This window comes from Wyeomyia smithii, chromosome 3, assembly GCF_029784165.1.
Source record: "Wyeomyia smithii strain HCP4-BCI-WySm-NY-G18 chromosome 3, ASM2978416v1, whole genome shotgun sequence".
NCBI classification, from domain to species: Eukaryota; Metazoa; Arthropoda; class Insecta; order Diptera; family Culicidae; genus Wyeomyia; species Wyeomyia smithii.
The window spans coordinates 55,867,599-55,881,257 of NC_073696.1; the positions used below are offsets into that span (position 1 = coordinate 55,867,599).

The 13,659-nt window shown below is 40.7% G+C and overlaps 1 protein-coding gene across 1 annotated transcript; it reads right to left on the bottom strand.

Moving 5' to 3' along the window:
• Positions 1-2,469: 2,469 nt before the first annotated feature.
• Positions 2,470-5,726, bottom strand: LOC129728282 (uncharacterized). Its single transcript, XM_055686710.1, has 3 exons — positions 5,722-5,726; positions 3,543-5,659; positions 2,470-2,525 (listed from the first exon to the last, which is right to left on the bottom strand). The coding sequence occupies exons 1-3, from the start codon at positions 5,724-5,726 to the stop codon at positions 2,470-2,472; spliced, it is 2,178 nt and encodes a 725-aa protein (XP_055542685.1).
• Positions 5,727-13,659: the final 7,933 nt, after the last annotated feature.

Consider the following 13,659-nt stretch of genomic DNA (forward strand, 5'->3'; position numbering starts at 1 on the left):
CCAAATGATATTTGGGATCGATCCACTGCCTTTGGATTTAATTCCGGTCTTACACATACTCATATTAGGTCAGCGGTTCCCAACCTTTTCGGCTTCGCGATCCCTTCTGCTAAACAAAATGAGCTCCGCGGCCCCCAAAAGAATTTCAGATACAATATTGTAAGAAAACTTCATTCGAATCGCATGTAAAGAATTGCCTCCATCGCTTATGATAGAAAATTCCATAATATTCCACGCAAATTTGAATGATATTGCACAAAATTTTTAAACAAATACGTGGCTCACGTCAGAAGCAACTGAAATTTAAATGAGAAAATATTTAACCCGTAAAGACCCGAGACGGAACTTATTTTTTGAAAATGATCGTTCTCAGCACTGGCGCGGTCGATTTGAGAAAACTTGGAATATTATTCAAGGGGAATAGTTGCATTAAGTTTTGGTATTGGTACCACCCCATTGCACCTCTCCCCATTTCCGTGAGATGCAAATATGTCTGTGTTTTTTGCTACTTTTTCAAACAGATTGAGCAAATGATGAGAATTTACATAGGTATCAACTGTTCCATGTATCAAATCATGTCAGGTAGATGAAATATGGCAAAAAAGAGTGAATTTAGAAGTTTCCAGAATATTTCAGTACAAAATCACAAAACTACGTATTTTAAAAAAAATTTAAAAAACATTGTCGTCCTTCCAGTTTTCAGTTCTACATTTTTAGAATAAGAAATTCCTGAATCCATACATGATGAAATATTTATTCTAGCATGCATAGATTTTGAGAAAATCAATTTTTCATAAAAACTCGTACTTTATTAAATTCAAACCCATTTTTCTCGAAATATGTGCATGCTAGAATAAATATTTCATCGTGTAGGAATTCAGGAAACCATATTCTAAAAATGTAGAACTAAAAACTTGAAGGAGGACAATGTTTTTTGATTTTTTTTAAAAAATAGGTAGTTTTGTGATTTTGTACTGAAATATTCTGAAAACTTCCAAATTCATTCTTATTTGTCATGTTTCATCTACCTGACATGATTTGATAAATGAAACAATTAATACCTATGAAAATCCTCATCATTTGCTCAATCTGTTTGAAAAAGTAGCAAAAAACACAGACATATTTGCATCTCACGGGAATGGGGAGGGGTCCAGAGGGGTGGTACCTATACCAAAACTTAAAGCAACTATTCCCCTTGAATAATATTCCAAGTTTTCCCAAATCAACCGCGCCAGTGCCGAGAACGATCATTTTCAAAAAATAAGCTTCGTCTCGGGTCTTTACGGGTTAACATGACGTGTAATATTCAGATTTTTTTACTGTGAAGTTTTGCAATACGAGGCTGCTGTTTTTCAGTCTCATATAGTCCTGAAAGTCTAATTTGTTTCACGTCTTGGTCCTAATACTCTCATATTTGTATTTGTCTGTATTTCATCTGACATGAGTAGTGTCTTAATGAATAAATGACAATCCTCCACAAGCATGAAAATCCGGATCATCGAGGGTATCGCTGCATCATATGCATAGGCAGTGGGTGGAATCTTTCCTGCAGCTGTGACCGGTACCAGAGAGAACGTTGAGCCACACGATAATTCAGCATGGAAAGTAGTCGAGAGGAGTCAACTTCTCCACTGAGTAACTTTGCGACGGACAACGCCTGTTGAATTTTACGCCTTTTTTCAAGTGTGTCCATGTTCAAAAGTCTGCATCGGTTTTCGTATTCAGGAATAACTAGAGGATTTCGCCGAAAAAGGTAACGTAGGGCTAGCTGGATAAATCTTCGTTGAACGCTTTTAATTCTATCGATCCAGAACGTATCTACAGGATTCCAGACAATGCAAGCGGCCTCAAGAATTGGTCTCACCAGCGCACAATACAAGAACTTCAAGTAGTATGGCAACTTTCGAAATGAAGCCAAGTTGTCGATTGGCCTTGACAATTATCGAGATGTAGTGGTTATTGATAGTATTGGATCCAGGTGACTTCATTTTCTCAACCCTTCGGAGTGAAGTTCCGTTAATGCAATAATCAAATTAAAATGGTTTTTTGAGCGATAGAACGTCATGACGGAGCATTTTGGTACGCTCACGATTAATTTGTTGCGAGAGCACCGGGCCGTGAAACAGTGGCAGTCTGAAATTGAACGAATCACCAAATATATTTTCGAGTCATCGGTGTAAATGAGTTCGCAACACAGACGCAATTTTGGAGCAACGTCGTTAAAAAATAGCGTAAACAACAGCGGACCTAAGTTGCTGCCTTGGGGCACTTCGGATGAATTGCAGAAACTCCGAGATACACAGGAATTAACTTTAACACGAAGTTCACGACCAGTCAGGTAAGACCTAAACCACGAGACCAGCCTAGAAGGAGATCCAAGATACGCAGAAGAGTTGAAAATTTGCTTTTACAAAAGATATATATCAGGGGGTGCTTTTCGGCTTCGCAGACTTTCAGCAATAAAACGAATTAATATCGCTCTTTCACCAACGTTTCGGTGTATATTGCACCTTCATCAGGGAATCCTGAATTTAGAAGACAAGACAATATAAAATTACAAATTTACACAACAAATGAAATCACAAAACTCTTACAGAACATAAATCGTTTTCGTCATACAAGCTTCGGCATCAGCATTACTGTCCTATTTACTAGCTAGTATTGTGTTAATCTATAGAATAACATGTAAACATTCAAAAACTGTAGCACAAAAAACAATAATCTTACATTCAAACCCGCTCTAATTTAAACTTAACAAATAAACTCTGCCACAAACTTTCTTCACTACTCTTTCAACCGCTAACTCAAATTCGATTCAAAGTGGAGCGAAAAAGTGTGGACTAACAGTGGGTGCAATATATATTGGGTATTAGCTATTAGCTCTTACAGTTTGCTATTGGGTTTCGTTTGCTGGTGTGTGCGTGTTCTGTGTTGGGATCTGTTTGGTCAGTGTGTGTAGTACGCCTGCATACATGGAGCTGAGATTGTCAACATCGGACCGTTTGTTGACTGCATGTTTGGTGTTAACAATATGACAGACTTCTAAAATCGGGAGAGCTAATTTTTGTGTGTGCTGATCGATAATTTTTGTTTTTTTCTAGGTTGAAGCTATGATTTGCTTCGGTGCTGTGGTAAAGGAGAGCCGTCTTCTCTTTAAAGGGCTATTCCCACTGCTTCCGTTCCGGGACCGGACCGGGACCGGGACCGGGCTCGTCCGGGACTTTTCATGCATTCACACTGCGCCGTGCTTGAACCGTGCCCGCGCTGCTCTCTGGCTGAGAAATGTTGATGTGTGTATATGAAAGAACGTCCGGCGCACTCTCCGGCCAACACACTCTCCGGCCAACACAAAGTATCGTCGGCAACGATAGTTTTTCTCTCGCACTGCGGCAGCACGACGGCAACTCAACGCTGCCCCGGTCTGGGCACGGCGCGTCGGTGTGAATGCGTTCATAAGAACGCATGCAATCAATCTCAAACGAGCCCGGACGACACACGGAACAGCCACGGCCCGGTCCCGGAACGGAAGCAGTGGGAATAGCCCTTAAGTCGTTCGAGATCGAATTGTGTGCTGGGATCGTCATCGTTTTTGCCGCGGAGTCTTTCCATTTCATTAATTGTTGATCGGTGGCTGCTTATGCGTTTTTTCAGTTGGGTTGTGGTTAACCCGACATAGCTGGCTTCGCAATCGTTGCAGGGAATCCTGTAGATCACGTTATGTCGCATCTCTGGAGGTATAGTGTCTTTCATGTTGGTGAAAATTCTGCTGGCGGTGTTCCCGTATCTTGACGCTAGTGTTATGTTGGGGAAGGCCGCTTTTAATGCCTTACTCAGCCGTTGTGTCAGGTCATTCACAAACAGCATCGGTTTGTACACAACCGTGCCTCCATCGTCGGACGAATTTCTCGTGTTTCGTTCGGTGTTTCGGATGTTGCCATTCAACAGCCGATGTCGTAGCGCCGCTGGGTAGTGGTTCCGCCTCAACAGTTCATTTATGGTTATGTTAGCTGCTTCCTTCGGACTGTTTGTGGTGAACTGTCGGACTCTTTGGATAAAGTTTGCGATGGTATTCATTTTTAGATGAAGTGGGTGGCATGAATGAAAGTCTAGGAGGCGACCAGATGCCATCGGTTTGCTATACCACTCAGTACGGATGGTTTGGTCAGTTTGCCGTATTAGTACCATGTCAAGGAATGGTATTTTTCTATCTTTCTCCAATTCGATAGTGAATTGAATATTGTTGTTGAAACTGTTAAAAATGTTCAAAACGTCTGTGACTCGGTCCGGGGGAAGAGCAAGAATCAAGTCATCGACGTACTTTTTTAAAACTGGTACTGGGAAGTAAATTTTTCTAGCGACGTTTTCCAGAAGCGATTCCATCACTAAGTCCGCTATTGTTGGTGAGAGCGGATTTCCCATGGCTGTTCCGTGGATCTGCCGGAAAAACTTTCCTTTGTATGAAAAGTAGCTTCCATTCAGACAAAAATCTATTATCTCTAAGAATAAATCTAGGTTGATATCCGTGTTTTGCTTTATATCCTGCCATCTGTTAATGATAATGCCAGGAATCATGTACGTTGGAATGCTAGTGAAAAGCGATGTAACGTCAAACGATACAAGGACATAGTCTTCTGGTGATCGAATTGAGTTAATATAGCTACAAAATGAAAACGAATCTTTTATGTTAAAGTCGCTCTTGATGGATGCCTGTATTATTTGCCCGACATATTTCGACAACATATATGACGGTGCTCCTATGTTGGAGACTACCGGCCGGAGTGGCATGTTTGGTTTATGTACTTTGGGTAGACCATATATTCTCGGACATTGCGCTGTGGTCGTTTTTAATCGGTATGCTGTTTTTGCATCGATTAGCGCCAGATTTTGAAGGCGTGAAACAAGGCTGTTGTTCGTTTTCTGATGGCCCCACGTAGGATTCGCTTTGATGGCCAGGTACGTTTTCTTATCTGACAACATTTCTTGCATTTTGTCGTCATAGTCTTTCTCATACATCACAACAGTCTGTTTCCCTTTGTCTGACTCAACGATAATTACATCACTGTTCGATTTGATAAACCGCCTAGTTACATTGCAAGCATGTATTAGAAAGCGGGATAGCATATCTAGCTGTTTATCGGCAAACCTATGAATAAAGTTTTGAACTATATTCACGGCTGAGCATCTGATTCGTTCTCGGGTCAGTCTGTCGTCTTCGGACACAATAACATTCTCCAGGTCAGCAATGATGTGACTGAACGGGATTTCATTTAATGACTTGTAGGGGAGGGCGAATTTTGGGCCAAGACTAAGTAAAATAACAGTCTCGGGAGGCAGTACTTTTTCTGTCGCATTGTGTATCGCTTTCGTGTTTGTCAAGAACTTGGTGGGATCGCAATGTTGTGCGGTGCTTGTAAGCAACCGATCATACTTGCGTTTGGTGATTATTGTTGTCAATGCAACGTTGTTCAAGAAGAACCTATCTTGGGATGCAAAGAAATTATCGGCGATTGCGTCCGGCACTACCAACGATATAGAGAGTCGTAGAGTCGACTGTTCCTTTTGAAGCTTTTTTATGCTGTAGTACGTTTGACGAATTTCGATGTTGAGTAATGATTTTTGGAACTTATTGATGCATCTTTGCAGTTTTGGGAGGAATGGGCTGTTTTGTTCAAGTAGTGGGAAGATACACTTTAAGCTGTTCACTATGTGGCTAGGGATTACCCCATTCCGCCTACATCTAATATCAAACTTTTTTCGGCTCGTTAAGTTGCTCAGTTTACGGTTGTGGTTTGTATATGATTTAAACATGTTTCTTGTCTCTCTTCCGAATTCGTTGTCAATCTTCTGGAAGAAATTGACACCAATAATGTTCGCCATTGTGAATTGCAATTTATGCTATCGACTGAGGGACAAAAACGATTTATGTTCTGTAAGAGTTTTGTGATTTCATTTGTTGTGTAAATTTGTAATTTTATATTGTCTTGTCTTCTTAATTCAGGATTCCCTGATGAAGGTGCAATATACACCGAAACGTTGGTGAAAGAGCGATATAAATTCGTTTTATTGCTGAAAGACTGCGAAGCCGAAAAACACCCCCTGATAAAATCCCTCAGTCGGTAGCATAAATTGCAAAAGGTATATAGTAAGAAATTTCCATTACTCATCAAATTTAGAAAAAGTTTCGTGGCAGCCAATCCCCGGTTGGGAACCCCTGTATTAGGTACATGGGCATTTCAGGTTGTTTTCCAGAAACCGGTCATCATCTTAGAATTTGAATTGGTGTCTGGCGTCGATTTTCGACCTTTGTTTATCGTCCCGGTTCCGAAAACATCAATGTTTGATCCTCGTTCCAAACAAGGCTGTTCTGATTTTATCTCACATTTTTTTTATTTTGGATTTTTTACTGAAAGTTTTGTCATGAATTACAAGTTTCAATTTAACTCTTTATAAGGTAGTGGCAACTATATTGCCACCAACAACTTTCGTTTTTTTCTGCTTGATAATTACGAGCTATGATCAGTAATCAGAAATAAATAATAAAATTTGTTGACATGCTTTTAGCCTCGGCCCGTTGAAGGGTTTAAAATTTAAAGAAAAAATGACATCCGCTACCATCATGGAATTTCCATTATCTAAGCAGGTAAAAATCATATCACTAACACGACATTTTCAAAACTCGCTTAGCAAGCTCGGATCTTCTGGAATTTGTGTCTTTCTTTCACGCAATGGATAATAGTAGGCACGTAGAAGCGACACGACACGTGCAACCGAATCGACGTAACGAGTGGTTTGAGGAAGAATGTCGGCAGATTTTGGACGAGAAGAACGCAGCGCGGGCAACAATGCTGCGTAGAGTCACCCGTCAGAATGTGGAGCGATATAGACTGAAACGGAGGCAGCAAGTCCAACTCTTCGAGGAAAAAAAGCGTCGCCAGGAAGAGGAGGAATGTGAAGAACACGAGCAGCAGCACACACGAAACACGAAAGTTCTACCAAAAACTAAACGGATCCCGCAGAGGCTTTGTCCCACGAGCCGAAATGTGTAGGGATAAGAATGGAGGCATTTTGACGGATGATCGTGAGGTGATCGAAAGGTGGAAGCAGCACTACGATGAAAACCTGAATGGCGTGCAAGCAGGAGACCACAACAGGAGCGGAGAAGACGTGGTCGGTGCAACGAACGACGAAGATGTATAAGATGATAAGCGAAGTTAAGGATGCGATCCGGCAGCTCAAGAACAACAAAGCGGCCGGAAAAGACGGCATCGGATTAAGATGGGCCTCGACAAACTGGCTAGCTCGCTGCATCGGCTGATCGTCGAGATCTGGGAGACAGAACAGCTACCGGAGGAGTGGAGAGAAGGGGTTACCTGCCCCATATACAAAAAGGGCGACAAACTAGACTGCGAGAACTATCGAGCGATCACAGTCCTGAATGCCGCCTACAAAGTGTTTTCCCAGGTCATCTTCCAACGCCTGTCACCATTAGCCAGCAGGTTTGTAGGAAGCTATCAGGCCGGCTTCATGGAAGGACGGTCTACAACTGACCAAATCTTTACACTGCGGCAGATCCTCCAAAAGTGCCGTGAGTTTAGAGTCCCTACACACCATCTTTTCTGTGAAAATGCAAGAACTCGTGCTTGGAGCATCGGCCATCTTGTAATAAAGCGGCGGGAATCACTTGGCGTAAGGACGTGGTGCCTCTACTGATTATGACTTACCTTTTCGAAGCTTCGCGATACAATGACGAAGACGGCTAAACGATTGGGGTGGGTTTGACATTTGATCGTGTCATGCAGTGCTGCCAATGAATTATGGCAAGCTCAGTATACACCTTACATTTTCGTCGATTTTAAAGCCGCATACGATTCAATAAACCGACAAGAGCTATGGAAAATTCTAGACGAAAACGGCTTCCCGGGGAAGCTGACAAGACTGATTAAGGCTACGTTGGAGGATGTGAAGTGTTGTGTGAGAATTTCGGGTGGAACGTCGGACCCATTCGAGTCTCACAGGGGGCTCCGACAAGGTGATGGTCTCTCCTGCTTATTGTTTAACGTCGCGCTAGAGGGTGTTATGAGACGAGCGGGGTTTGATATCCGGGGCACGATTTTCAACAGGTCGGGTCAATTTATTTGCTTTGCGGATGACGTGGATATCGTCGGCAGAAATTTTGAGACGGTGGCTGACCAGTATACCCGACTAAAACGTGAAGCAGATAGGATCGGACTGAAGATTAATACGTCAAAAACTAAGTATATGCTTGCAGGTGGGTCCGAGCACGACAGGGCACGCCTAGGCAATACGGTAACAATCCACGGGGATGAGTTCGAGGTGGTCGACGAGTTTGTGTACCTCGGCTCTCTGGTAACTGAGAATAACGATACCAGCCGGGCAGTGGCGTAGCTATGGTTTGGTGGGCCTGATGCGGTAACAAAAATGTGGGCCCCCAATGAAAATGACCAGGCAGTTTTTTCTTTTATGAAAGGAATTGAGAGAAACAAAATGTTCATAATTTAACAATTGTTCATAACGCGACTAACTTTATATTCTCAGCTGTGCACATAGAGAATAACATATATTGCGTGCTCCCACGATGAAAAGTACATCGTAAGAAGGAAGGCGGAGAGAGTGCACCAGTAACGATTTTTTTTATATGGTGCTCTTTTGTGATCTTCGTTATTCACCTACCATGGAGGTCTGTTTGCAAATGTGCGAAGAATAAGAATAACTCGCACACTGACGACGATGTCAACGCATCATAGGCTTGGTTTATACGTATTCATTAGTCGCTAGAAGCGATTTTTTTCCATCGGTGAGTGCAAATTGCTAGATGGTTAGAAGCTTTTGTCGGCATAAGGCGTCAAGATGGACAAAGGGCTAAGAAAAAATAATGTATCCGAAAAAGTTCGGCAAATGTTTGTGGCGGAGAATGACAGTTTCCGGTGCACGGCGGTGGAAAATTGTAGCTATCGGCCAAAAGTCATTAACGTTACGAACTGCCATCGTAACTTTTTCTCTCTCAGTTTGCCATGATCAGACAACGAATATTTAGCTAACCTTTTATAGTGTTTTCATAACAAAAAATGAGATTTCGGAAATATTAACTTGAACAACTTTTTAACAATTTTAAATTTTGTGTATTGATAATGTAAAGCAATGCCTTGGTGCTACATTCCGTCTTGAAATTTGAACTTCTGTTTATTATACACAGACTTCGCAGCCAACTGTTGAGTGTACAGGACAATTGCGGGGCTAGAGCTACGATCCTTCTGACCAGCGAAGGAAAAAAATCACCTCTAGCGATTAATGAATAGACATAAAACAAGCCTCAGATGCGTTGAAATCGTCGTCAGTATGCGAAAAACAAAGTATCGGTGCTGGTGCACTCTCTTTGCTTTCCTCTTTACGATGTATTTCTATTCATTAGTGTACACCACAACACGTGGTTCTCAATGTGCACAACTCGGTATATGAATTTATTCGTCTCTGTTACACAGAGGGATCAGAACTTGTTATATCCTTATTCATTTGATTCATGAATATGATTATTTGTCAGAAAAAGAAAGAAAATGACAGTGTATGCCCTCCTACTCTCGCTTAAACTCAACCGCTGCCGAAGTAGTCCCTTCCCCCACACATTCCCTCTCACCGCACCCAACCACTGCTGCTGTTCAGGCGACATGATATTCTCCTGTTGCTATCCTTTCTTCCCCTAACTACCGGCCTATGGAGAGACAAACGCAACGATCGAATCGCTTCTCAGAGCTGATGTAGTCTAGTCATGTGTTTGTTTTCTTTCAGAAACCTATGCACCATATCATCATTTCATTATGGGTTGAGAGGATTCAAGTTAAGTCCCGGCCTGTACACTTCGTGAAGTGCACAAGTGATGAATAAACGACGATTGCATCATATTCGTTTCGTTTCCATCACTGCTTCTGACACTATTAGTTTTCCCCGAGCTGGAGAGAGAGAGAGACTTTTTTATTTCAAAGAAAGTTGTTCCTTGATCATTGACAAAATTGATTTTTTTGACGTAGAATACGTCTTACGGCAACATATATAGGGGTTCAACTTCAATACAGGGATCCAATTTCGAAAACCGAAAACATGGAGAGCGTCACGAAAATTGTCCAATTTCAAACGTTCTAAACTCAGTCAGTTTTAACCGATTTCCGTCATTTTTGCGGCAATCGATTGGAAAATCATTTAACCCTCTAACGCTCACAAGATTTATGTTTAAAATTTATAGCTTCACGAGAAAATTCAAGCTGAACACTTTGTAGACTAACTAAAATTACTGTCAACTGTAGTATTTTGAAGAAAATGCCCAGTGATGCTCTGAGGCAGCATATAAAAGTTTATAGAACAATCGTAAGCACAACAAACTACTTTATATCAAGATATGGTGATTATAATTCTTGGTGCTCTAGAGTCACCATGAGCGGGAAAGGGTTAAGCAACCGTCCAAATGCAGAAAATTGTAATCTGACTGTTCGAACTATTGTACACTATTGAAAATTGTTGAACCTTGTCGAAACGTAAATGTCGACCTTTGATTGGTTGCTTGCTGCCTTTCCCTAAAAAGGACGACAGAATGGAGTACCTAGTTAGCCAGGAATGCACTCGTTGGGCTATATAAGAGACTGCTTCTCCTCAAGCAATCTCAGTTTACTAGCAGCAGGCAGCAGCGGCGGACAGTAGCAGCGATGGCAGTGGGCAAAGGCGACGTGGAGCAGCAGCGGGCAACAACGGCGGCGGTAGTGGTTAGCTGCAGAACCTAACTTTTTCAGTTCGGCTCCCTTTTGATCTCTTCAATTCAGATATCAGATATTTTGATTCTATCTTCAATTCAGATATCGTTGGGTGAATACAGCCAGAAATTAAATGAGACTCGCACCGCCAGGTGGTTTGAGAAGCCACCATTTTCCAGGGTGTATATATATATATATATATATATATATATATATATATATATATATATATATATATATATATATATATATATATATATATATATATATATATATATATATAGGGTGTGTGCACATATATAACGTGAGTGAATTTTTATAGCGTGTGTCGCTAGCGTGCGTGGCTAGCTATATAGCGCGTGCATGTCTATAGCGTGCGTGGCTTGCGTGTGCATGGTTATATATTTTCTGTGCTTGTCTATAGCGTGTCTGTGCATCTCTATAGCATGTCTGTGCATGTTTATAGCGTGCGTGGCTAGCTATATAGCGTGTGTGCATATCTACAGCGTGCGTGGCTAGCTATATAGCGTGCATGACTAGCAGTATAGCGATAAAAATTATCATATATTGTTTCAAATAAATCATCTCATGTTGATTTTACACAGTAAATCATTCAGAACTAAATCAAAAATTTGCCATGTCAAAAAACAATATTCAGTTGTCAATAAATGGCATTGACAAACATTATTAACCTCTTTTGACTTCAGCTAAGCCTCAAAGTTTACTGAGTGTATTTTAACATTTATTTGAAGAATGTTTGCGCCAGTGAACCTGAATCACATAATTTTTCGCTCAAGTCCTACTATTTGCAGCGATCAGTTTTAAAATTATCTACGCTACTGCAAACTGCAGAAAATTGTTCGTATTAAACCTAGGTTACCGGGAATGCACTATTGGCCCTCATCGTAGCCACTGCCTAAATTAAGCTTTCTCAGTGCAACTTGATACAAAAGACAGCCACAAAACAATACAATTTCATTCTTGTTTTGGATATGGCGTCAAGTGAAACTGCTTAGCTGCACATAGCTTTTGCTGTTGTTCTTTGTCGTTACCGGTGCCGTCTGTAGAGGTAAACGTCATCTGGAACAGAGAGACCATTATATTGATTAACCCCATTGAGTGTATTCCCAAACCTATTGCAAGAAATACATTGACTTAAGACAGGCTGTCGTATTCTAGGTTAACTCTGCGGTCCTGTCTAATAAACAACCTCTTCAACTTTTTCACGATGGGTAATTCCTTACATATAATTAGTTGGTGTTAAGTCAGATCAACATTTTAATATAAACAAATTCTAGATTTACTACTCTTTGAATTTCGGAGTTTCCAAGCTTTTGTGCAATTTTGATGTTACGGGCCCGTTTGATTTATCACTAACAGCATGTTTCTCCTATTTGACCCATTATGGCCAAACAACATCTGTCGTTACAAACCCAACCAACTTTTCAGAAACAAACCCCCTGTGGTCAATGAAAGCAAATAAATATGTTACCAAAATCGAACCATCGAACCGCACTGTGTCAACAGGGTGTGTTACAACTGATTCAATTGTGACGTACGGAGAACTTACAAAACAAATTTCGTCTAAATATGTATTAAGAATTTTTTCCTTACTGTTACAAGTGTATACAAATTTTAATAACAGTTCGAATATTTCCAAAACAAATAAAAACAAAGGTTCAAACCGTAACTGTTTTAGTACAGAGCATATAGCCCTGAAACTAACCTTATAATCGTTGTGGCAATGCTTTTCGGTCGGAAGGCTATGGAATGAGCGCGAAGCCTTTTAAGACCACTATTATTGGCCCTAACTAGTGTTTCTTGAACTGGTATTCCGCGAACATTCGACTAATTGAAATCAGACCAATCAGGAAAAAAGCTTCGATGAGATTTTTATCATACCAATTGTTTCTCCTCTATGTTTTTCGAACTGTTGTGAAAGATAGAAAAAGTTTTAATGATTTGCAAAATATTGCAGATTTTATCAGGTATTAATCAGGCATTAGACGTAAAAAACACTTGCCATATTTTGTTTGGATTTAAGTTGCATAACATTTTTACTAGGGTAAATATGTTTGTTAAATTAGCCGTTACAAATTTGATCTGTAAATACTTTATGTCATTTGTACTCAGATATATAGAAAATTGAAAAGGAAGGGAAAAAAAGATCTGAGTTGTTATGCTTATATTCATAGTTCCTTGTTGAATTTAGTATGAATAAAGCATTAGTCAAAGATTTTCAAAACTCCATCCCCTCTCACTCTTCCATAACGTTACTACCCAAATTAGTATGAGGAAAATATTCCATTCACTAATCAACAAAAACTAGTGAGTAATGTCATTGACGAAATCGCAACGCAATACAACAAACGTATGATTTCTCGGTAACAAACATAGCACATTTTGGTATCTGTTTGGCTGCTATAGAAAACCTGCTGAAAAAATACCTTCCGAACTACTTACTCTCCCTCCCATCATCACCGCACCGCAGCATCGCTGCTGCGTCACTGCGATGCGAGATGCAATCCAACCAACATTTATGGGACTTTCAATTATTCTTTTGCTTGTTGCTATCGTTTTGTTCCTACGATGCGCCACGTACGAAGAGAGAATTACAACGGAGCAACGCGCATCACTCTATTCTCAGAGTTGTATGTAGTCAACTGTTGTATTTGTCATCTCCGAGTGACCAAGGCACCAACATTTATTACGTATTGAGAGGATACAATTTTAGTCATGAACTGTGCACTTCATGAGGTGCACAACTCAAGATGAAAAAAACAATCAGCTCTAAATCATTTCATTTCCTTCACTGACCATGGCCCGCCTTATGTCCCGTGTATTAGGGCATGATTTGGAGCCGTACGTGTACGTATATTTAGATGATATAATCATCACGTCA

What these genes read in the sequence shown, in the direction of transcription:
- LOC129728282 (XM_055686710.1), bottom strand. An exon ending in CGATCTCGAACGACTTAAGG is followed by an intron (nt 2,526 to 3,542) that starts GCTATTCCCACT and finishes TTCTAAATTCAG; the next exon opens with GATTCCCTGATGAAGGTGCA.